The sequence below is a fragment of the Culex pipiens genome, chromosome 2, assembly GCF_016801865.2.
Source record: "Culex pipiens pallens isolate TS chromosome 2, TS_CPP_V2, whole genome shotgun sequence".
In the NCBI taxonomy this organism is placed as follows: Eukaryota; Metazoa; Arthropoda; class Insecta; order Diptera; family Culicidae; genus Culex; species Culex pipiens.
In genome coordinates, this window is record NC_068938.1 from 137,565,222 (window position 1) to 137,588,462 (window position 23,241).

The window sequence follows — 23,241 nt, forward strand, 5'->3', positions numbered from 1 at the left end:
GAGAATGAGAAACAAAATTCAACCTGGCTCAAAAATTAATCCTCCAAACATCTGCGTGAAAGGTATTTAAAATTCCTTCAGCAATGCCATCAATTGTTAAGAAATTAGTACCACTTTTTATAACTTCATTATGCGTACATCGTGTCGCTAAATATGATCACATTTAAGGCACGGTTGTCTCGTTAATAGTTGCCATTATTATCAATTTATTATGATAAACGTTGGCCGTTAAATTGTGTTCAAGCTCGAAGACTTCCAAAAATATACATTTAAAAAAAGCATGCACCGAAAAGAGGAAAAATCTTCAACCCTTTACTCGCCGTACCAAAACGATCTGCATGGGCTGATTGTAATAAGAAAAACATAAATTAGCCATCGATTAGTATGCTTTTGGCAAATTGAAGTTCGCCCTGCACCCAAGGGTACCAGAAATTGAACGTGGAGACAGGTTTTTTTGGCCGCCACGAACCAAAAAAAACTGCGAACTCCTGCTGTGAGCGGAGAACTGAATCGTTTTTGGCCAGGGCAATAAATCAGTTTTTCGCGGAAATTTTATGCTTAAAATGTTCTAACGCAAGAAATACGAAGGGCGGCAAATGCACGTGGTCCATAATGACAAAAGACGACAAGGTTCGCGGAATTTCTTCTTTATCAAATTTAAATTGAATTAGAGTTTCAGGTTTGTCGATCATTTAATTCATAGAAGATTTGGCCGTGTATCAATAAAAAGAAAATGTGGCAACTAAATTTTCATACAATTGTGTATGAATTGGCCGAAATTCTGAAATTCCAAAATTGTAAAATTCTTAAATATGATTCGTAAATTCTAAAATTCCAAAAAAAAAACCAAAGAATCAAAACAATTTATAAAAATTAAAAAATCCAAAAATTCTAAAAATTCCCAAATTTCAAAAATTTCCAAAAATTCCAATAATTTTAAAAATTCTGAAATTTGCAAAAAAATCCAAAGGTTCCAAAAATTAAAAAAAAATCCCAAGATTCCAATGATTTCAAAATTCCAAAAATTCTAAAAATTCAAATAAAATCAAAATTTAAAAAATTTAACAAAATATAAAAAATGTTAGTATTCCTTAAAAAACAAAAATGCCAAAAAATTACAAAAATTAAAAAACAATGAAAATTTAAAAAAAGGAAAATTTCAACAATCCCAAAATATACCAAAATTGAAAAAAATCAAAAAAAATTAAAAATCCCAAAAAACAAGAGTTCCAAAAATTTAAAAAAAATCCAAGGATTCCAAAAGTTCTAACCAAACCAAAATTAAAAAACTCCATAAATTCCAAAAAATCCAAAAATATCAAAAATTTAAAAAAAAAATCAAAAAGTTCCAAAAATTCCAAAAACTGAAACAAAACAGAAATTCCAACAATTCCAAAATAAATAAAAAATTCCAACAATTCCAAGGATACAAAAATTTAAAAAAGCCAAAAATTTAAAAAAAACCAAAAATTAAAAAAAAAACCAAAAGTTCCAAAAATTCAAAAAAAATCTAAAAATCCAAAAAATTTCAGCAATTTCAAAGATACCAAAATTGAACAAAATTCCATAAATTACAAAGATTCTTAAAATTCCATAAAAATAAAAAAAACCAATTCCAAAGATACCAAAACTGAAAAATAATCCGTAAAAAAGTCCAAAAATTTAAAAAAAAAAAATAAAAAAAATCAAAAGTTTCAAAAATGCTAAAAATTCCAAAAATTCCAAAAATCCAAAAAATTCAAAAAAATTCAAAAAAATCCAAAACATTAAAAACTTTTAATAATTCCTAAGATTCCAAAATTGAAAAAAAATCCATTAGTTCCAAAAAAAATCTAAAAATAAAAAATAAACACTAATCTAAAAGTTTCAAAAATTCCAACAATTCCAAAGATACCAAATTTGAAAAAAATCCAAAAATTTCCAAAATTAAAAAAAAAACAAAAATCTAAAAATTTCAAAAATTGTAAAAGTTCTAAATAAAAGAGGGGAAGGTGAAACCACAGCGTTACATTTCGCTTCGCGAAATTTTGGATTGCTACCCTGTATAGAGCCCTGAGACGAATTTCTTCGTCAAAAATCAAAAATTTCTAAATAATCCAAAAGTAAGATCGTTGGAAATATTCTTAAAGTTTTTATATTTTTTTCGGTCAATACATCGATATTTTGTAAAGTAATATGATTGGAAAACAACTGGACGCGTGTAAAATGCATTTTTAAACACTTGTTTCATCCAAATGTTAAAACCTTGACTTGTAATTTCAATTTTTATATTTTTTTTTATATTTCCCCTCCCCCCCTTCCACGGCGTGTTTTCAGGGCAACCTTATGGAGAAAAAATAGTCATCACTACTTTCATTTGTGTCTTATAGGAAATTTTCTCAGCTTTCCAATGCTTCTAAGAGCGAAATGTTTCATCGGGAAACTGAGATATCTATTTTATAATTTTTTTGTTCTTAATTCCTTTCTTATTTAATGGAAACTTTTTAATAATTGTTCAGGAAACTTGTCAAATGATGTTTTTTATGTGTCATTTACTCATCGAAATGTGCAAAATAAGGCGTTTCTTGCTTCTTTGTAGAATTTAGCAAATCACTAAACATTTTTAAAATTAAGATTAAACGAGTTTTTGAATATATTGGATTTATTCAGAAATGAAAAAAACCGTGTTAAAATATATTTTTAACATTTGCAACCTTCTACAAAGATGTTTCTTGCAAGGGGTAGGACACAGAGTAACTGAGTGACTCAATTTCACAAAAATACTCAGTGTGGCTCAAAGTTACTCAATCCACCTCTCGTTTTTTTTCACCGAGTTTCGGAATTTGTGAATAAACCAGTGCTTGACAGAAGAGCGCGATTACAAATGAATTTGAAATATCTTCACGCCACAATGCTGCTAAAGTTTCCTTAGCCGAAACCCGGAGCAAACTATTCCGTCTGTTACGGATTTCGTTACGGAATGTGCCGTGCTGATCTTCGCCGCCGTTACCGGAGAATTGTATCGAGAAATTAAAAGTGAGAGTGTGTGCAACATGGAGTTAAACTTTCTGTGCAGTTGCTGTGAAGGTTTCCATGGCACTTTGAAAAATTTAACTCCATGTTGCACGCACACACTCTCACTTTTAATTTCTGGATAGTGATAAAAAATTTCTCCAAAAACGGACAGACCCGAGAGAACGCCTAGCTCGCCATCACCCTCGGTGTCAAACAGTTGATCGTGGATGTCAACAAGATGGAATCGACTGAGCCCCCGTTCAACGAGGTCAGTTTTAGGACATCAAGAAAATCGGCTACAACCCGGCCGCCATCGTTATCGTGCCCATCTCCGGATGGCACGGAGACATGCTGAAACCGGCCACAAAAGTGTGCTCAACCAGGCCCTGACCGATCATTCCTCGATCGCGCATGACGTTAAGTGACTTCGGCTGTAAGGTGTACATTAGGATGTAACAAAACCACACTTTTTTGCGGACATTTCAGGGGATGATCCCCTAGGTGTACTGAGTCAGAATCCCAAATATGAGCCCGATTGGTTGCGACAGGACCTGGCGCTCCGGCTTCAAAGTTTAAATGGGATTTAACCCGTAAAATCGGTGCGTTTTGGTTTTTGCCATTTTTGAGTCCTTCAACGATTTTTGGATTTTTCAAAAACCTCATGAGCTTATAGATTGTGTTCCAGGGTACAACTTTGCCGAAGACTGCGAAGAGATTTGACCGCTCTGAAAAATGGTATAGAATTTACAAAATCTTTTCTCTTGTTTTTCTGATAACGTAAAACATGTTCTGGCAACACTCGCTTTTGAGGCGCGCTTTCGGAAAACTATGCAACGCATGCTACGTTGCGTCGCGACGCGTCGGTATGTATTTGTCCAGCGTCGTGTTGTTGTTTTTGTTGTTGTGATTGTTGAGAACGAAAGTTCTTATGGAACTGCAAGAAGCTCTCCGGTTGACTTTCAGGGTTCAGTTGGATGCCCGGGCAGAACCGATTCTAAACCTTGCTCGAGTGACAACTAACGCAGCTGTCTTGAAAGCGCTTTATTATGCACGGATGTTTTGTGCATTTTGAATATTCCGTAATCCGGGAGATATTTCGGGAGACATGCCTTTTAGTGATAGTTTCCACTTTCAGTTGAAGAGTTATGGCAATTTGGCAATAAAATCGGTCATAAACAAATTAATGTATTGCATTGACAACATAAGAAAATACTATTTTCAAACAGCAGAGTTCTCTGGCTAGATATTTTTCGAATTCATAAGACACCAATTGCACTATGTTCGAGCATAGGTTCGCCATCTCCCAGCACCACAACTGGTCGCGACGAAAAAGATCCACACGGGTTAATGACAGGACCAGGTGTGCCTAGAACTAAATCCGGCGAGTCACTGCCAAATAGAATACAGGAATCTACGACAGTTTAAAAGAGCAGCACCGGTGATCAAATCCTCCGGCACCATCGAAAACATAAGCACAACATCCAAATAAAGCATTTTCTTTCCATGTATCAAACTTTGACCGTTGTACGCTGGATGTTTTCTCGTTGCTATAGTTACGACCCAGTTTACGACGCCTGGCCCAGGATGCGCGCGTTCAAAGAAAGTGTTGCCAATACTAATCAAACAAATTAATGGCAAAAAGTTTTTTTATTTTCAAATCATTGTACAAGCAGTACTAATTATCAAATCTCTTCGCAGTCTTCGGCAAAGTTGTACCCTGAAACACAATCTATAAGCTCATGAGGTTTTTGAAAAATCCAAAAATCGTTGAAGGACTCAAAAATGGCAAAAACCAAAACGCACCGATTTTACGGGTTAAATCCCATTTAAACTTTGAAGCCGGAGCGCCAGGTCCTGTCGCAACCAATCGGGCTCATATTTGGGATTCTGACTCAGTACACCTAGGAGATCATCCCCTGAAATGCCCACAAAAAGTGTGATTTTGTTACATCCTAGTGTACATGGACAAGGAGTGGAAAGCCCACTCGGACATTCAGATCCAGAACGAGGAGGACTCAGAGGACATCGGCTCCTTTCAAGACTGTTCACTTTTTTCCGGCGCACAACGGACCAAATGCATCGAAACGAACCGCATTAAAAGAAACTAAGCAAAAATAAAGGCTTTTATTTATTAGTTTTATTTGACTCCTTTGACAGCTGAATTCTCGCAAGTATCCGCATGACATAACCAGAAATCGACATCTGGTTCACTCAAGGGAACTGTCCTCGCGGTCGCTAGTATCGATTGTTGTTTGGTGGCCGGCTACCATGCACAGAGGCTTGGGTGGGACCAGGAAGACGATAGCGTCATCATCAGACTTGACGGCTTGCTTGATGGACTTTGGATGATCCTCGGTGGACTTGCCGGAAATTACGAAAGACCTTCTCCTTGATCTCGCTGAACTCGCAAGCAATGTGAGCGGTATGGCAATCCAGCACGGCGACGTATCCACGACGCAGTTCCATGACGGACAAGTTCTTGACGTTATCGGTTTCCGTTCCCGTACCACCGATTTTGGGGCAGAATCGCCCACGAACCGTTCCGCTGAATAACCTTACTGTTTGGACGGTCGTTTCCACGTTGTTTCTTTTTTGTGTCTGTCAAAGTCAGTCGTTCCTGGTGCCAAATGTCAGTGTCAAAATTCGTTACGTCATTTGAGAGGATTGAAAAACTTTGAGTGACTCAATGTTACTCAAAATTATTCAAATTTTCTCAATATTACTCTCTGTCCTACCCCTTGGTTTCTTGCCTTATTTTGACAGCAGAGATGAAAATTTCTAGAGTTTTTTTTGATTAGGTCCTATAAACATATGAAAGACAATAGTTTATTGGTCCTTTTCAAAAAAAACTCTGGATTTCTTCTTGAACAGTTTGTTCTAGAAAACACGCCCTAGAAAATTTAAAATTATCTAAAAAAATATTTTTTTTGTCCACTGATTTTTCGGGTGACTTTGAAGGGGTGACAAAAACTTTAAATAAAATTTGTACCAACTTTATTACTCTCTAAAAATATGGAAATTTAGTACTTATTCCAGAAAAATGCTTTTTTATGTCTGCCCCTTCCTTTTTCCATGTTGCACCGCTTCTGCTCCTCGCGCACTGCTCACATCTCTCCTTTGTCATCCGTGACGTCACAAACCGTTTGACAGTTCGCGACGACTAGCCGACCAGGCAGTCAAAAGAACGAAAAAAAAAATCGAATTTGCAGCCAGAAAAACAACATCAGGCAGGCAAAACCGCAAAGTTTGCATCATTTTTCGGCCGTAAAGTCCGCTTCCGGAGTAAGCTGCCTCACCTCAACGATGGACGCGACCACAAAAGTGCTCGATGGATATTTGAGTAAGTAAGAAGGGTTTTGTTTGTGGAGCGTAATTTCATCTTTTTCTAACTTAGGAAAAGCGGTCAATCCCGGTAACGCCGATCTGGACGTTTCCGCCCTGGACCAGTTCTGCATGACGATCAAGAACGACCCGAAATTGATGGCCTTGGCGCCCCAGCTGCTGGCCACCCGGATTCAGTCGGGGAACAGTCGCGAAGCGCTGCTGGCACTTGAGGTGATTTGGACAACCTTTTGAGGTGTTTGATAAGAACTAGAGATTGATTAAAATTTGTTCTACTTTTTTTTCGAACAGGCTCTGGAGGAATGCATGGAGACCTGTGGTCGAGAGTTCCGATCCGAAATCAACAAGTTTCGCTTCCTGAACGAGCTGATTAAGCTGGTTTCGAAAAAGTTCGACGGAGATCGAACTCCGCGAGAGGTTTCCGAGAGGGTAAGTTTGTCTTAGAGCAATTCTCTAGTTTCTTGCTAACTCCCTCCATCTCACAGATTCTCAACATCCTGCTCACGTGGACGACCAAGTACGACAACTGCGCCAAGATCCAGGAAGCGTACAAACTCCTTAAAACGCAAGGAATCGAGCACCATCCGCAGCAGAACGTGGTCCTCAAGACGGCCCCCAAAGCCGCAACCGACGCCAACCGAGGGTCGCTCGACGAAAAAGAGTTCGCAAAGCTGCGCCAGTTGATCAACAGTTCCAAGCAGGAAGACCGCGACAAGGCGAACCTGCTCATCCAGAACTTTTACCGCGATGACGAACGGCGCACCCAGATGAAGCACCGGCGGCTGGCCGAAGTGCAGAAAGCGGCCGAAAACACCAAACTGCTGGACGATATGCTGTCCCAGTACCGACAGGGCGAGACAACGGAGGACGAGCTGGCAATTTACCGGCAGATTTACGAGTCCTGCGAGGGCATGCACCCGACGATTGTGAAGCTCGCGGAGGACACGCAGCACAGCGAGGGAATGTTGGGTGAGTTGTGGAATGTTTTTGGGTTGAAGAGAATTTAAGGTGGTCCCTTTCTACACAAATACACACTCCAAATTTATGTCTTGTTTCACGTAGCTCTCTGTTTCCGCTGTCCATTGTTCGTTTGTTAAATTTTCGTTTGGTGTAACATTTTGAATGATGCAACTAACTTTCAAATTTCATGCGATAAAGTTACAGACACGTAGTGTCGGCAGCATTTGTTAAAATCCAGAGCAACATTTGAAAGGGGCGGTACGACATTGCTCTTACGGCCTTTCGTCCCATTTAAACGCGTGTAATGAAAGGCCGTAAGAGCAATGTCGTACCGCCCCTTTCAAATGTTGCTCCAGAAATATAATGCATCTTTTAGCACGCTTCCACTTCTCACATTAAAGGCTAGTATGCAGATCGGAAGGAAAGGGGTCAAGAAACAGCTTTACGAACAGCAGAACAAAGGAGAGGGAGCGATTTCTTGGGGCTTTTCTTCACCCTCTCTGACTTGCTTGCGCTGCCGCTGCTGCCCATTTGATTTTTTTCTTGACCGGTTCCTTCCGAAGTGCGTATACCGCTTAATTCAGAACTATGTTGCGATTCGATCTCTTAACCAAATCAACCAATATTCTCTTCGGCAAACTTCACGTCGTAGGCCTCTTCGTCGTTTGTGATGTATCAATGCATTATATGGTAATTGGGCACCGTAAATGAAACTATATGACAAGCAAAAAAAAGCAATCAATCAAAAATCAGTGGATACATAAATCAATTTAAGCTTTAAACAAATGATAATTCTTTTTAAAGTTTTCTTGAAATGTCATGTCACATCCAAAGAAGATTCGAAGGTTAAGAAATAGCTGCTTTTGGGAGTGGTTCTCCCCCGGGACAAGCTGATGTTACCGGTGATGATCTCTTCACGCTTCCCGAGTTTTTCGTTCTTGCTGGAGAAACTCCCAGTAACATCTACAACAGATAAACTGTCTTGTACAACGTAGTTTTTCGACGTCAAAAGACACAACAAATTGTTATTTAGCTTTAAGCTTTTCTATTTCTATCCTTTCGAATACTTTAAATTTCGAAAGTTTTTTGAATCTTTTGTCCTTCTCCTGCCAGTTCTATTGTTAGAATATCCAATTACATCGAAATGAACTATAGTACAAATCATAGTTGAAAGGAACTCCAAAACTCTATTAGGTTAAAAGAAATACAAAATGTGAACCGATGATTTGCTAAAAAACCTAATTGAAATTGAACATTTTTATCTTAACAAATTCCAAAGTGTAAATGTTTAAGAGGCAGTTTTTGTAATTCGGTTTGTTCTAGAGGTCGTATCGAGGTGCTCCGATTTGGATGAAACCAAATATGAGCCCTCTACGACAAAGGTATTAGAGTGTAAACAACGACTGTCCTATCCCTCGACCGTTGTCGCTACTTTGACAGTTGTGCTTCCTTTCTTGCTTGCGAGCAACAACGCCTTCTGCGTTTTGCCACTTCCGTTTCTCACTCTCAAAGTTGATCTCGAACTGTAAACCTCGCGCTCGAATCGAAATACATTTAATTCGTTTGTTAAACTCATTTCTCACGTTTTGTTTCCGTTGAACTGTGCAACCCGAATAAAAGGGAAGTGGGGTAAAACGGGCTTTGAAGTTTAAGGTCGAAAAAACCTAAAAAATCTTAAAATTGCTCGCATTTCCGTAAAACTTCATCAATTCCAACCCTTTTAGATGCATTCGAAAGGTCTTTTGAAGTACTTCAAAATGAGCCATAGACATCCAGGATTGGTTTATTTTTTTCTCATTGCTTTTGCTAATAACTGTCAAAAATGGATTTTTTTAAAACCCTAATATCTTTTTGCAACAGCCTCCAACACCCATTCTCCCATAGGTCAAAAGATAGGTAATTTCATGGACTATAAGCCTACGGTATTAACTTTTTGGCCAATCGCAGTTTTCCTCATAGTTTTTCGATTTTTCTATAACAAACATTTTACAACGTTAGTTTTTGCCCCGTAGGCTAAGAAGACGGCACTTTTTGGTCTCAATTTTGTCATATTCGGGATCCTCGGACAATTTCACGTAAGTTAGAAGTATTGGAGTTGTAATTTTGATTTAAAAAATTATTCTATAAAACATTTTTGGAAAAAGAAATAGAATAGAGGGTAAATCCCTATGATCGTTGTAAAATGTTTGTTCTAGAAAAATCAAAAACTATGAGAAAACTGTTCATAACATTTTGAAAGGTTTAAAAAGTTAGTTAACTATTATTAAGAAAATGTTGATGAAAGGCATTATTTCAAACTTCTCAAAGTGTCATGATTTTCTCAATGAACATGATTTTGAATCGGAAAATGGAATACATTTTCGGATTCTTTGGACAATTTTGCACTATGAGATGGTAAACTAATTTTGTAAATTTTAAATAATATGTGTTTTTGAAACATAATTCAAAAAAATCTCCAAATTTATAGGCAATTTCAGTTGAACAAATATCATATGAAATGTGAAAACTTGTGATTCGTGCTTCGAATTCAGTTTAAAATGTAATATAAATCGATAATTATATGAACAATACTAGATTTAACTAATTTCAGGCAAAATTCCGACTTTTTAACAACTTTACCTAAAATTTATAAGTATTTTGTTAAAAAGCCTTAAAACTTAGTTAACTTAATATAAACATTGATTTTTTTTCTTGAAAACTTTATCATCAACCTTAGTGATGGTTCATTTAACGTAAAAATGAAGTTTGAACACCTATAATCTGATTTTAACAAGAAAAACTATGACTATCAAAGTCACCCCGGAATTTAAAAAAAGAATTTTTAACGTAACTATTTTTCTGAACATTATAGAAAAATAACTTTTTCCAGAAATAGTGCATGAACTTTGTGTGGCCTACCCCAGTACATGTTTTAAAAATAATAATCTTGAGAAAAACCTTCCAGTTGGGAAATATTCCAAAAATAAATTGAAATCTTATCAAAGTCACCCCGGTTTACGGTACTTCGTTTCAACTGGAAATGGTAAAAAGTTAAAGATAACTTAATTTAAAATTGTTTATTACTGTCATTATACCAATTCTAAAAATAAGCATTGACATTATAAGTATTGTTAAGCTTTCGGTTATTTAAAAAAAAACGTATTTTTTATATTTCTACTCTGAATCAAAATAATGAGTGCTTCAATTTTAGAAGTTATTTTTTATTCAGGCATTTATTATATAAATTTCTGTTTTTACGAAAATTGTCAATAGCGTGATTTTTCAAATTGCAATAAGATTTTTTTTTCGATGGATAATATTGACTTTTTTAAAAGGAGTTTTTTGTTTGAAATCATTTTTGCCTTCCTCACCTCACTGAGGCAAGGCTATAAAATCACTCGAAAAATGAACTTCTTAAATACACCTCTCAGATATACCTTCACGTATACCTATCGACTCAGAATCAAATTCTGAACAAATGTCTGTGGGGATGTGTGTAGACATGATTTTTTTCCACACGATTATCTCAGAACTGGCTGAACCGATTTTGGCCGGGTCAGCCTTATTCGATTCGTTTTGGGGTCCCCAAAGACTCTATTAAAATTTAAGCTGTTTAGTGAAGTACTTTCAAAGTTATGCCAAGAAAAAGTTTTTTTTAGCTACAAAAAGAGTGATTTTTGCATAACCTCAAAAGCCGGGTCCTTTTGCTTAAGCGCGAGAGTCGCACAGCATGCGTATCGCCCGGTTGCCACATTGCTTAAGCAGTGTCTGCGTCTCTTCTGGAAAAAGTCTGTATTAATTATGTTGCTGAATACATCATTTTGTCTCGACAAAGATTTACACGAACTTTTTACTGAAATATACAACTCATAAGACATTGTTTACTAAGACTAGGGGGACAGCATGCAATTCCATCGTGCACCTAATGTTGGCATATCAGCACTTTTAAATTCAATTACAGCCCCCCCTTTCTCCTTTATTTTGGAGATTTGGTTAAAAAAGAATTGAAAATTGCTGTTCTGGTAAAAACAATAATTATAAAAAAAATTAATGAAAAAAAATAAAAAAAAAATAAAAAAATTAAAAGTAAACTCTTAAATTAATTTGAAAATACAACCTAAAATACACCATTAATGTGAGGAAGGCACCAACCACCTTAAGGTGGATTAAGTAACGTTTTACATAAGAAATGCCTATTATTTGAGTTTCTGGAAAAGTCGGGAAATAGAATTTGAAAATAGGGAAACCCTGTAATTATATGGAAATAAGTATGCAGAAATTTTTGCAGTGACTATGCCTTTAACGCGTAGCCCAGTTGAAAAGCAGACAAACGTCAAGAAACCAAAATAAACCGAAATGACCGAGGGGTTAATGGATGCAAAAATCATGTTCAATAAATAAAAAAAACTTTTTTTAATTTCAAGTCACAATCAAAGAAATATGAAATGTAAGCATTGTAAATAAATTTAAGTAACTTTTATTTTTATATTTCATCTGGAAAATATTTTGCATCGGTGGTCCCCACGTTATTTTTGGTTCAGCCCAGTTAACGAACAGCATTCGGTGACTGGGCTACGTTCTCAGACCAGTTACCGAACAAGTACTGTAGTTGGAAAGTTGCGAGTAAAAGAATAAAAAGTTTTTTTAGAAAATAATTAAAAAAGAGGGCGGTGCCAAATGAGCCTAATACAAAAAAATAGACACGAGAAAAAAAAACAATCAATCGATTTCTTAGAGATTATTGGTCTTTCGATAACCTTACTAACCTACTGATGAGTTGGACGATGATCGATCGGGATATATTTTTCATATAGTTAAGTGGGATCCGGCCTTAAAAAGTACATAAATGTTACTTAAGTGGTTAAAACTCGAGACATTGTTGCCAGATCTTAAATTTGTTAGACTCATTGAATTGTTCTTTTGATAACCTAAGTAACGATGTGTCGGAGGATTTAACTGCTCAAGTTTGGCCTTAAAACTGCATTTATTTATTTTATTTTTTTGAAAAAAAGGTGGTCAATTCAAAAAGTTACACCGCCCTCTCCTGTTTTGTAATATCCCTTTTGTTAAACACCTCCCTCACTAACTCCACTCACTAATATAATATCTCCTCTATAAATACCTCCCATCTATTGTCGTTGTTGTCGCATCACACGCCATGCCATACCATGCCAGATCTGTCTCATGAGAACGGAGTAAAAAACCTAGCAAAATTCTGGACCTTAGCTAGTGAATTTGGTTAGTAGCTCTCGTACTAGAAAGAACTGTCTAATTGTATTGCGTTTGCTTTTGTAAATCCCTTTCCTGTGTGCGCGTGTGTATTTGTTGCTGTCTTTAGTTTTATTTTGTGTTACTAAATTGTAATTATTCCAAAATTCCTATCTTTGTTCTTAGTTTGGAGTGTTTTGTATCGTTAATTTTTCAACATTTTTGCTCATTTCTAAGAATTCACACTTATCCCACAAAATTTGTCAATTACAGAAAAAATCTTCGAAGTAAACGACAGCCTTACCCAAGTGATGGACAAGTACCGCCAACTAATCCTGCACCAGGCTCCCTCACACGATCACCCTGCTGCGTCCACCGCTTCGGTCAATTCTCCCTCAGCGTCGTCAACCCACTCGAAGACGACCTCCGCCTCGATGAACATTACCGGGTCCGATCCGCTGGACACGCTGTTTGACATCTCGACCATTCCGACGGCCAGCAGCGAACCCGCCCGAAGTGTCTTTGAAGATCTTAGCGATATCTTTTCGGCCACGACGGTCAGCCCGAGCACGGCCAGTATTGCCGCCAATGGAATCGACTCTGTGTCGGCTTCTGCGGCGGCCTGTTCTGTCCAAAGTGATACGATTTTGACGCCGCTGGTCGTTAATAGTAACGGGACGACTTGGAGTGAGGCGGAAGTGCCTCGGTTGATGCAGCTGGCGGCCGGTAGTGGGCAGAACAATAACAAGTACGCGGAGTTTAAGAATTTGGTGAGTTTGTAGTTGTTTGAAACTTTAACGTGGTGATTATTGCATTCGATCGTAATATTTTGATCGTAATTTCTCGACTCACGATCGAGATTTCTCGATCGTAATATTATGATCGTAATTTGTCGATGGTAGATTGAGATCATTCGATCGTAATTTCTCGATCTACCATCGACAAATTACGACCGACGATCGAAAAAATCTCGATATGGGTTCGAAGCTCGTTTTCAAAACCTTAAAAAATCATAATTTTCATATATATTTTTTTAATTTCAAAAAGTTCTATTTTTTCTGTTTTAGTCAATCCAAAAACATAGGGCATAATTGTCAGGCTTGAAAGGGCGTTTAGGAGGGCGAAACATTAGCAGAAGAAACATAAAACTAAAAATTAAGATAGGTAGCTGTAACATAACCATAAAAGGGGTGGAGTATGGAATTATTGGTCATTTAATCATTTTAACCAATTTCCATATTTATTTTTAAGTTTAATATTTTTTTTAATTTATTTTTTTCTGTATTTTTAAAATTAAATATTTTTGTTAATTTGTTCTTGACTTTTTAAATTTAATTATTTTTTATTCAATTTTATTTCGTGTTTCTTTAAAAATAAAATAAAAAAAATATTTAATTCCTAAAAAAAATAATTTGATCTTTTCGAAATTTTTTTTTGAATAGAATATTTTTTTTAAGTATTTTAAAAATCTTGAAATTTTTTGATTTCTTTTAAATTTTTAAAAAATTTAAAATGTTTGAAATTTTTGAAATTTTTGACATTTTAGAAATTTTAAACTTTTTATAAATTTGGTATTACAAATTAATTTGATCTTTTTGAAATATTTAAAAATTTTGAATTTTTTGCAGTTTTTGAATTTTTTGCAATTTTTTAAATGTTTAAAACTTGTGACTTTTTTTAATTTTTTAAAATTTTTGATATTCTTGAAATTTTTGAAATTTATGTAATTCTTTAAATTCTTTAAATTCTTTAAATTCTTTAAATTCTTGAAATTCTTGAAATTTTTGAAATTTTTGAAATTCTTGAAATTCTTGAAATTTTATGAAATTCTTGAAATTCTTGAAATTTTTGAAATTCTTGAAATTCTTGAAATTCTTGAAATTCTTGAAATTCTTAAAATTCTTGAAATTTTTGAAATTCTTGAAATTCTTAAAATCTTTGAAATTCTTGAAATTCTTGAAATTCTTGAAATTCTTGAAATTCTTGAAATTCTTGAAATTCTTGAAACTTTTGAAGTTCTTGAAATTCTTGAAATTCTTGAAATTCTTTAAATTCTTGAAATTCTTGAAACTTTTGAAATTCTTGAAATTCTTGAAATTATTGAATTTATTGAAATTATTGAAATTCTTAAAATTCTTAAAATTCTTAAAATTCTTAAAATTCTTAAAATTCTTAAAATTCTTAAAATTCTTAAAATTCTTAAAATTCTTAAAATTCTTAAAATTCTTGAAATTCTTGAAATTCTTGAAATTCCTGAAATTCTTGAAATTCTTGAAATTCTTGAAATTCTTGAAATTCTTGAAATTCTTGAAATTCTTGAAATTCTTAAAATCTTGAAATTCTTAAAATTCTTGAAATTCTTGAAATTCTTGAAATTCTTGAAATTCTTGAAATTCTTGAATTTTTTGAAATTTTTTAAATTCTTGAAATTCTTGAAATTTTTGATTTTCTTGAAATTTATAAATTATTTGAAATTTAAGTTTTTTTTATTTATTTTTTCACATTAAAAATATTGAACTCAGAATTTCTTTTAAATATTCCGTTTAAATATAAAAATTATCAAAAAAAAATGTATTACCAATTAATTTGATCCTTAAAAAAAATAGATTTTTTTTTGAATTTTCAGAATTCATAAAATTTTTAAGTCTTTTTTTGAAATCTTTGAAATTTTATTTTTTTTTCAAATTTTTCAAACTCTTGGAATTTTTGTTTTTTTTTATTTTTGAAATTTATACAATTGGGTACTAAAGCCCTATGTCAATTTTTATGCACAACGGTAAAAAACACTATTAAAAACCATTTTTGATCACTTTTTTTCATTTTAATGCAAAATTTTTTTTCGACAAGACAACATTTTTTCGATGGATCAACTATGGTCCCCTTGGAACGATCTGTCAAGTAGGAGCTTTTCTGTCAAGAAGGACCGCGACGTTAATTTTTCAAAATTGATTTAAAAATCCATTTTAAACTCTTTGTGGTCGTACAAAGGGTCATTGTACTCAGAAAAATAACCTTTATCGCTGTAAACAATAATATCAGCAATCTAAGCTTCATTTTAGGACCCAATTCTTGAAATTGTTAATTTTTTTGAAATTTTAGATATTTTAGTTGTTTTTGTATTTTTTAATTGCTTACAGTAAAAATTTTGAGCTCAGAATTTATTTTAAATATTTCGTTTAAATAAAAAAAAAACAAAAAATGCTATTACAAATTACGATCGTAGTTTCTCGACTCACTATCGAGGTTTCTCGACAGTAAAATTACGATCGTAGTTTGTCGATGGTAAGTCGTAATCTTACTATCGAAAAATCTCGATCGTGAGTCGAAAAAATTACGATCGAATGCAATAATCACCACGTAAGCAAAGCTGCTAGAAAATCTCCAGGAACCAAATCTGTTTATTTTTGGTCACTTCCAGAATCCCGCCCTTGACCCCACGCTGGTGAACGGAAACGGCATCGCGTCCAAGAAACCCTCCAGCACCGGTACCAACTCCACCAAGCTAGACTCGTCCAGCACGGGAAAATCAATTCCCGACTTGGACTTTCTCGTTAGCGGTATCAAATCAACGCTGCTAGCCGGCCCATCCGCGACCCCAGCAGAAGAGATTCCTCCCCCGACCCCGGAGGAACCCCTTCCGGCGGTTGACGATGACGACAAGGTGCTTAGTTTGAGTACGCCCGTGGCCGAAAACATTCCGGAACCGTCGTTCCCAACACCATCGGCCCCAAAACCGGAGTTTAAATCTCTCGCCGAGATCGTGATCGACCTGGACAACATCCAGCCCAGCCAGGAACCGTCCCGCACCGTTCTGGACGACAAGGCGGGCCTTCAGATTACGCTGAACTTTGCCGCGGACCACCCGCGCCCCGACGTGACGGTCATCGTGATCTCCACCATCAACCAGGGCCGCGACCCAATCCCGAGCTTTCACTTTGACGCGAGCGTCCGGAAGCCGTGCAAGTTGCGCCTGCTGGACCCGTCCGGAGAGAGTCTTCCCGGCACGAAACCATTCCGACCGCCGGCCGATGGCGTCACGCAGGTGCTGCTGCTGGCGAACCCGTCCGGCGAACCGGTCGACCTGACCTGCATCCTGACGTACTGCGTGGGCGATGATCCCGATCCGGTCAAGGAGTCGATCGTGATGAGGGACGTTCCGTTTGTGAGGGATTAGGCAGCGCTTTTACTTAACCGTTTCGAATGTGGACAGACTGTGATGATTCGTTGGACATTGTGTGGTTAGGATTTACGTTATTTTTTTTTCTCTCCCCCCGAGCGTAACTAATCAAACTGATTTAATCAGAGGCAGCTTAGTTCTCACAGGAATTGTTTGGAATTAGATTATCTTTTGTTGTTTGTTTTAGAAAAAGTGACCAAAAATGTGTTAAAATTTTCCGCGTGATTCAGTTGCTGTCGAGGACGAAAAGTCGACGAGTTTTACTCAATAATCCCCATTTTTTTTAAATTTAAGATTGTGAATGATGTATCCTAGCAAGATTTGCAAGCGTATAAACATGGAATTATATAGCCTAAATCATGAATATAAGCGTTATGTTTGGTTTGGTTTGAAAGAAAGTTCCAAAAAATAAATTAAAAATTATAATCATTTGTCCCATCCCCTATATCTACAAACTGACATGGCGGGCGTCGTTGTTGGCCAATGGCTGTCAACTGTTTGCACCAGCTCTAGTTTGGATGATCCTAATGTTTTATCTTTTCAGCGTATTCGTACATGCTGTTTATAAGGGCACCATAACTAGATCGTTAAAGCGTGTGATCGGTTGTGCTAAAAGGGTATGGGTATGAATCTTCAAGCAATTTCAATATGGCGACTTGTATCAGAAGAAAGTAAGGCATTTTCGCTAGTTCTTACTGTTCTGTGTTCTGCGTGCACGTCCGCAAACATCGACCACACACATACTTATACAAAGCGCCACCAAGAGGCAGAAGGTAATTACGAATATTTTTGGCACTTTTTCGTTAAAAACATGCGGTTTTGCAAAAAAAAAGATAACAAAACTAACTTTTAAGAGTAGTTTGACTATCAAACTTGTAAATTGTTGCTGATTTGTTCGCAAATTTGATAAAAATATTAAGTTTTTGGCAGCACCCCTTTTGAATGGACATTTTTGTTGCCACCTTTTGGTTCCTTGGATTAGCCATGGATAATTTCAATGCTTGAAAAGGGATCTGTCACTGAATGGGACTGCTCGATATTTGATAGAACTTTCTGTCAGCGATCATTTCCAAGAACGGAATTTGATCGCACACACAGCGCCTATCATTATCGCCATTGCTTGGCGACGGTCGGTGAACGTAAACCCAAAGACGAAACGAACGAAAAATGAGCACCACTCAAGCAGCCGCTCGAAGAGACAACGTGCTCTTTCTTTCGTTTTTCGGCTCTCTCTGCCGTGTGTTTGCTGCGTGGCGACAGAAGTCATTCGAATGCGAAATGATTCGAATCTCGGTAGAATGTCAAACGACCTTCTCTGAGCGATTTTATTTCTAGAAGGAAGTCAATGACTGTGTGAGTGACTTTGCCTAGCACTCATTTGTTTGTGTGTGAAACGAACGAAAGTAGAATGTTAAAATCAGGTTGTCGTGGTGAAGACGATTGTAGTCTTCTGTCACCTATCACGAACGAAGTCGAAATTTCGTAAGCACTGCCTGAGATATTCAATTAAAACCGAAAAAACTTCGAGCATTGTTGTCGCTCTTCAAATGAAAGGTGTTTCAATCTGGTCGTGCCTAGGTGTGCTGTTTTGATCCACCCTGAAATGTACGTGCGACAAATGGCCAAAGAGATTTCAGGTCAGAACACGTTTGACACACGTACATGCCCGACTACCGTACACATTTGTAATTATAACTCCGCGCGACTTGTGGACTCGTGCGACAAGATAGCACGACAACGTCGAATTATTCCCGAATTCCAAAAAAGGATGTTCTTTGTTTTTTTTCTTAATTTCGCTCAAACTTTTCGGGATATATGACTAAAGATCAAGGGGGTTGACACTCGATCATTCTGGAATAATTCCAGGTTCATTCCGGAATAATTGGAATGATGAGGATGATTGTTCTATTTTATGAGTATTTCCACATGAGTGTGTAAACGTCAAAACATCGGCAACATAAACAACAAATGTTTTTGCGTGATTGGATTTTGTTTCCATTAGTAAAATGGAATGTATTTTTTCCCAAAAGCAACTCACGGGTTTGCAATTTAAAACCGGTTCCGTCATAAGTGTCCGGCGCCCAGTTGCCGATCAGCTGCTGATTATACTCGCTCCTGAGCCGGTTCTGGAGCTAATCATTGCGGAAAAGGAAACAAAATCACTGCAGGGGGCGGATGAAGATGTTTTTGCTGCTACTGAAAGCTGGTCGCCTTCCATCGCACACCAAGCACCAAGAAGTGGACCGAGCGGAATTTGCCGGTGGAAGAGGACGTTTTAAACAACAAGCCATCACGACGATCTCCACCAGTAGACGGTCTCGGCGGAGGGCTGTCTCGGGGTGAACAAATCCGTCGAGGACCACCCTCGATACGTGGTGGCTGTACTCCGGGACCTCGAAACGAAGGTGCGCCCGCTGGCTCCGGTGGGGAAGATTTACTTTATTTACTACTACTTTACTTTACTTTAGTGCACCGAGCGCGTCGAAGGCGGTTTCGATCCGGGAGGTAAAGTGGAGAGCATCGACAAGTTCGAGGAATCGTTACCCATTGCACAGAGGTGTAGCCCACGATGACGGTGGCCACGTGTGACCGTTGTGATGCCGAGAAGTAGCAACCGGTGAGCTGGATGAGCTTCATGCCAACAATCGATTGTCCGTCGAAGGATTGTCGGGTGAACAAATCCGGCGGCCGTTTGTTTCAAATCTTTCAAAATTTCAAAACAAATTCGGCGGCCATGGTTTCGGGACTGCTGAATGAGATATTCCTGGAAGCACACCGGATCGTCTGTCTGAACATGTCAGAGGATGGCGAGACGAGCAACGAGCTGACTCCGGACGGACTGGCCGAATTTAACAAGGATGACTTTTACACGCGAATTACGAGCAGTTTGGCGCCGGAGATTTACGGCCATTTGGACGTGCTGTTGCTACTGGTTGGTAGAGTCGATCGCAGCCCGGGCGAAATGAAAATTTGTAGTAACATCAACATCTGCCTGATGGGAGATCCCGGTGTGGCCAAGTCGCAGATGTTAGACTACATCGATCGGTTGGCGGTTCGTAATCAGTACACAATGGGCCCGTGGTTCTTCTAGAGTTGGCTTGATTGCCGCCGTCATGAAGGATCCGGGGACCGACGAGATGATGCTCGAAGTTCAGGGCATTCGCTGCATTGACGCGTTCGACGATACGATTCACGAGGTCATGGAACTGCAACGAATTTCTATCGCCAAAGCAGGCATCATGACTTGTCTGAACGCCGTACGGTCGTTGGAACCTACGTCGCACCATCGAGCAGAATATCCAACTGCCAGCCGGTCTGCTTTCCCGTTTCGATCTTCTCTGGCTCATTCAAGACAAACCGGACCGCGAAAACGACCTTTGTCTGGCCAAACACATCATCTTCGTCCACAGCCATGGAAAGCAGGCGTTCGAGTACATCATCAACGCGTACATCAAATTGCTTCCGCGAGGCAAGCAACAACCACGACTCGACCCGAAAATTGCTGGGAATCTTGCGACTCCGACCGCCCTTGCCAGGCTCCGTCTAGCCGACGAGGTCGGCAAAGATGACGTGCAAAAGGCCCTCAGTCTGCTGGAAATGTCCAAGAACTCGCTGAACAAAACCTACCAGAAGACCACCAAGTTCCAAATTTTGTATAAATGACTCAAGCTACGACCGTATCTAAAAATCTTGTTTTATTCACAGCGCTTTAATCACTTTGGACGGACAAGATCTTCGCGCTGATGCAGGAGTTGGCCGGGACGAGCAAGACGGCCAAGATCTCGGACGCGATGGAGCGCTGCTCGATCATTGTCTTATTTCTCCTCTGCCTTTTTTATCCAGGTGGTTCACATGTTTGCCCTGAGTACAATGTTGTAAGAGAATAAATTGAGTTTTATAAGCAATAAATGTTGACTTTGGATGAACTTTATTTTACGCCGGCCGTGCCGGAGATGTTTTGTGCCTTTTTCTTGCCGTCCGGACACAATACTGGTGATTTGTACACTTTGATAGCCTCTTGACCGCGGCCTTGATGTGGTTCTTATTGGCGCCCAGATAGATTAGTACCACCAGTGTGTTGGCACCGATTTTCGTGGGAACTTGGGGTTGCGGGACAAGCCTTTTCTGGCTGCAGCCACCGTTGGAGCCTACAGCAACGGCACCGCTTCCGGCAGCAGCCACTCCCTTCTTAGCGGCAGAAGCCTTCTTGGCCAGTTCAGTCTCGGAGCAGCGGCCAGATTCTTCTTGCCTTCTTGATCATGCCGTACGAAGTCCCCAGGTAGTCGTGGTCGAGGAATACATGTCCAGCGCGACCTAGGTCCGTTAGCAGCCGAGCAGCACCCATGCGGTTGCCCATGTTCCCCGTCCGGCTAAGGTGGTTCGCCATGCTCAGCAGCACCACCGGGTGCATGTTTCTGATAGCTTCCGGCCGGATTTTGCTTTGATTGTTCGCGAACTATTAAATTTTTCAGCGACACACGATGTTTACTTTGACAGATGGAAAACCGCTAACACGCAAAAATAAAATTAGCAATAATTTTGGAAAACGGAATCATTCCATCATCATTCTGGAATAATTCTGGAATGAATGGAATGATTCGAATAAAAATATTCGATGTGTCAACCCCCTTGGCTTGATTGGACGTGACAGGAGCTGGCGCTCCGCCCTTCAATTTTAAATGGGATTTAACCCGTAAAAAAAGATTTTTCAAAAATGACACTTTTTGAGGCATTTTGGCCACTGAAGCGTTTATTTTCAACATCACTGGCGTGTTGGCCAGATGCTTGCGCATCTTTTGGTATACATAACATTGAAATTTGGAGCACCCTGGAGCTCGGTACAGACCTTCAAAGTTTGGCATTTTTTCGAAAAGTCGGCCCCAGCAAAATCAAATGGCGTCTCGGGCGTCGCGAGGTGCAACGCATATCTTTTTTGCCGGGGCCGATTTTTCGAAAAAATGCCAAACTTTGAAGGTCTGTACCGAGCTCCAGGGTGCTCCAAATTTCAATGTTATGTATACCAAAAGATGCGCAAGGATCTGGCCTACACGCCAACGATGTTGAAAATAAACGCTTCAGTGGCCAAAATGCCTCAAAAAGTGACATTTTTGAAAAAATCTTTTTTTACGGGTTAAATCCCATTTAAAATTGAAGGGCGGAGCGCCAGCTCCTGTTACGTCCAATCAAGCTCATATTTTGGATTTGGGCTTAGTATGCCCACCGGAAAAAACCCTTGAATGCCCGCCAAAAAATCATTTTTGTTACACTCTAATACTTAAACATTCGAAAACCTGTATCATTTGAAGGAATTTTCTGATCGATGTATTGGTAGGGGACCATTCATAAACCTAGTGGACACTTTAGGGGGGGGGGGTCTTGTCGATTGTCCACGCTCCATACAAAAAAGATTTTATTTGTATGGAAATTGTCCACGATGGGGGGGGGGGGTGGTTGAGTTTTCCAAACAAGTGTCCACGTGGTTTGTGGATGGTCTCTAGGGAATATTCAGGAAAAAATAATACACTTTTTTTCGATTTTTACATAAACTATTTTTTTACGAAGAATTAATTTTCCGTTTTTTTATTTTTAAATTTTGTTTTAGTGGAGTATAACTCGCAACTTTTGAGCCAAAGAGAATATTCAAATATTACGCTTTTTTGAAAAATTAGGCTTCATTCCAAAACATCAAAATATTTTTTAAGAGATCACAAAATTTCACAAATGTTTATTTTTTTTTACATTGAAAATTTGACCATTAGTCACTGAGATATTTGCATTAGAAAATGGGGGCTGTTCGGGTGAGACTTAGATAACATAAATTTTCCTGTTTGTTTTACTGTTATTCGCTTCAGTCCAAATTCAATGTTTCGGAATATTAGGAATATATTTTTAGAAATGGTCACTCATGAAAATTAAACTTTAATCGCACATATCACGAAAACGATGCAATCTATCAAAATTTCTGAGAAGTACTATTCGACTCTGGTCTCTCTTCAATTTCCGAATAAATCTTTCGCCTTTTTTTACTATTCGATTGAAAATTTCTATTTTACATAAACAACTGCAGTTAACAAAATTTTGGGTAAGATTTCTATTTTCTCCAAAAAACAATATTTTTTTAAATCAAAGGTTATTTCGCTCTTTCAAAATTGGTACAAAAACATGAGCAAAAAAATTTTAACCTCAAATATTTTAAAATTTTAATGAAAATAGAAGTCTAATCAATTGAAATCAATCTGAAATGTCTTTTTCACCATTGAGCTCGTTTAAACATGTTATGAAATTCCAAAGACCACAGATTTTTTTTTCGCAAAAAAAATCATCAATACTTAGTAATTGGATAGGTGTTTAAGTATAATGCACTGACTTCCAAACTTTTTCTGCCCAGGCCTCACCTTAGAAACTTCCTAGAAGTTTAAGATAATCTTTTTTTTTGTAAAAAAAGACAAATTTTAATACCTAATTTTTTTTCCGTGCACTTATTATTCATGAATGGTCCTCATCGATGCCTACAACTTTGCCAAAACCACTAAAACGATTAGAAAATTCTTTAAAATTATACAGGTTTTCGAATAAACATT

The 23,241-nt window shown here is 37.7% G+C and overlaps 1 protein-coding gene and 1 pseudogene across 1 annotated transcript in view; both read left to right on the forward strand.

The window, feature by feature from the left end:
• The window catches only part of LOC120419606 (ADP-ribosylation factor-binding protein GGA1), a 205,480-nt gene extending 188,451 nt beyond the window's left edge, over positions 1-17,029 (forward strand). The window contains exons 2-7 of the mRNA XM_052706994.1: positions 6,225-6,334; positions 6,389-6,549; positions 6,628-6,765; positions 6,822-7,305; positions 12,757-13,253; positions 15,851-17,029. Of these exons, the coding sequence (XP_052562954.1) occupies positions 6,298-6,334; positions 6,389-6,549; positions 6,628-6,765; positions 6,822-7,305; positions 12,757-13,253; positions 15,851-16,657 (2,124 nt within the window). The 5' untranslated portion in view covers positions 6,225-6,297 and the 3' untranslated portion in view covers positions 16,658-17,029. The remainder of the gene's footprint in view (positions 1-6,224; positions 6,335-6,388; positions 6,550-6,627; positions 6,766-6,821; positions 7,306-12,756; positions 13,254-15,850) is intronic.
• A 1,464-nt stretch (positions 17,030-18,493) lies between these two features.
• On the forward strand, positions 18,494-20,605 carry LOC120419594 (DNA replication licensing factor Mcm7-like; annotated as a pseudogene).
• Positions 20,606-23,241: the final 2,636 nt, after the last annotated feature.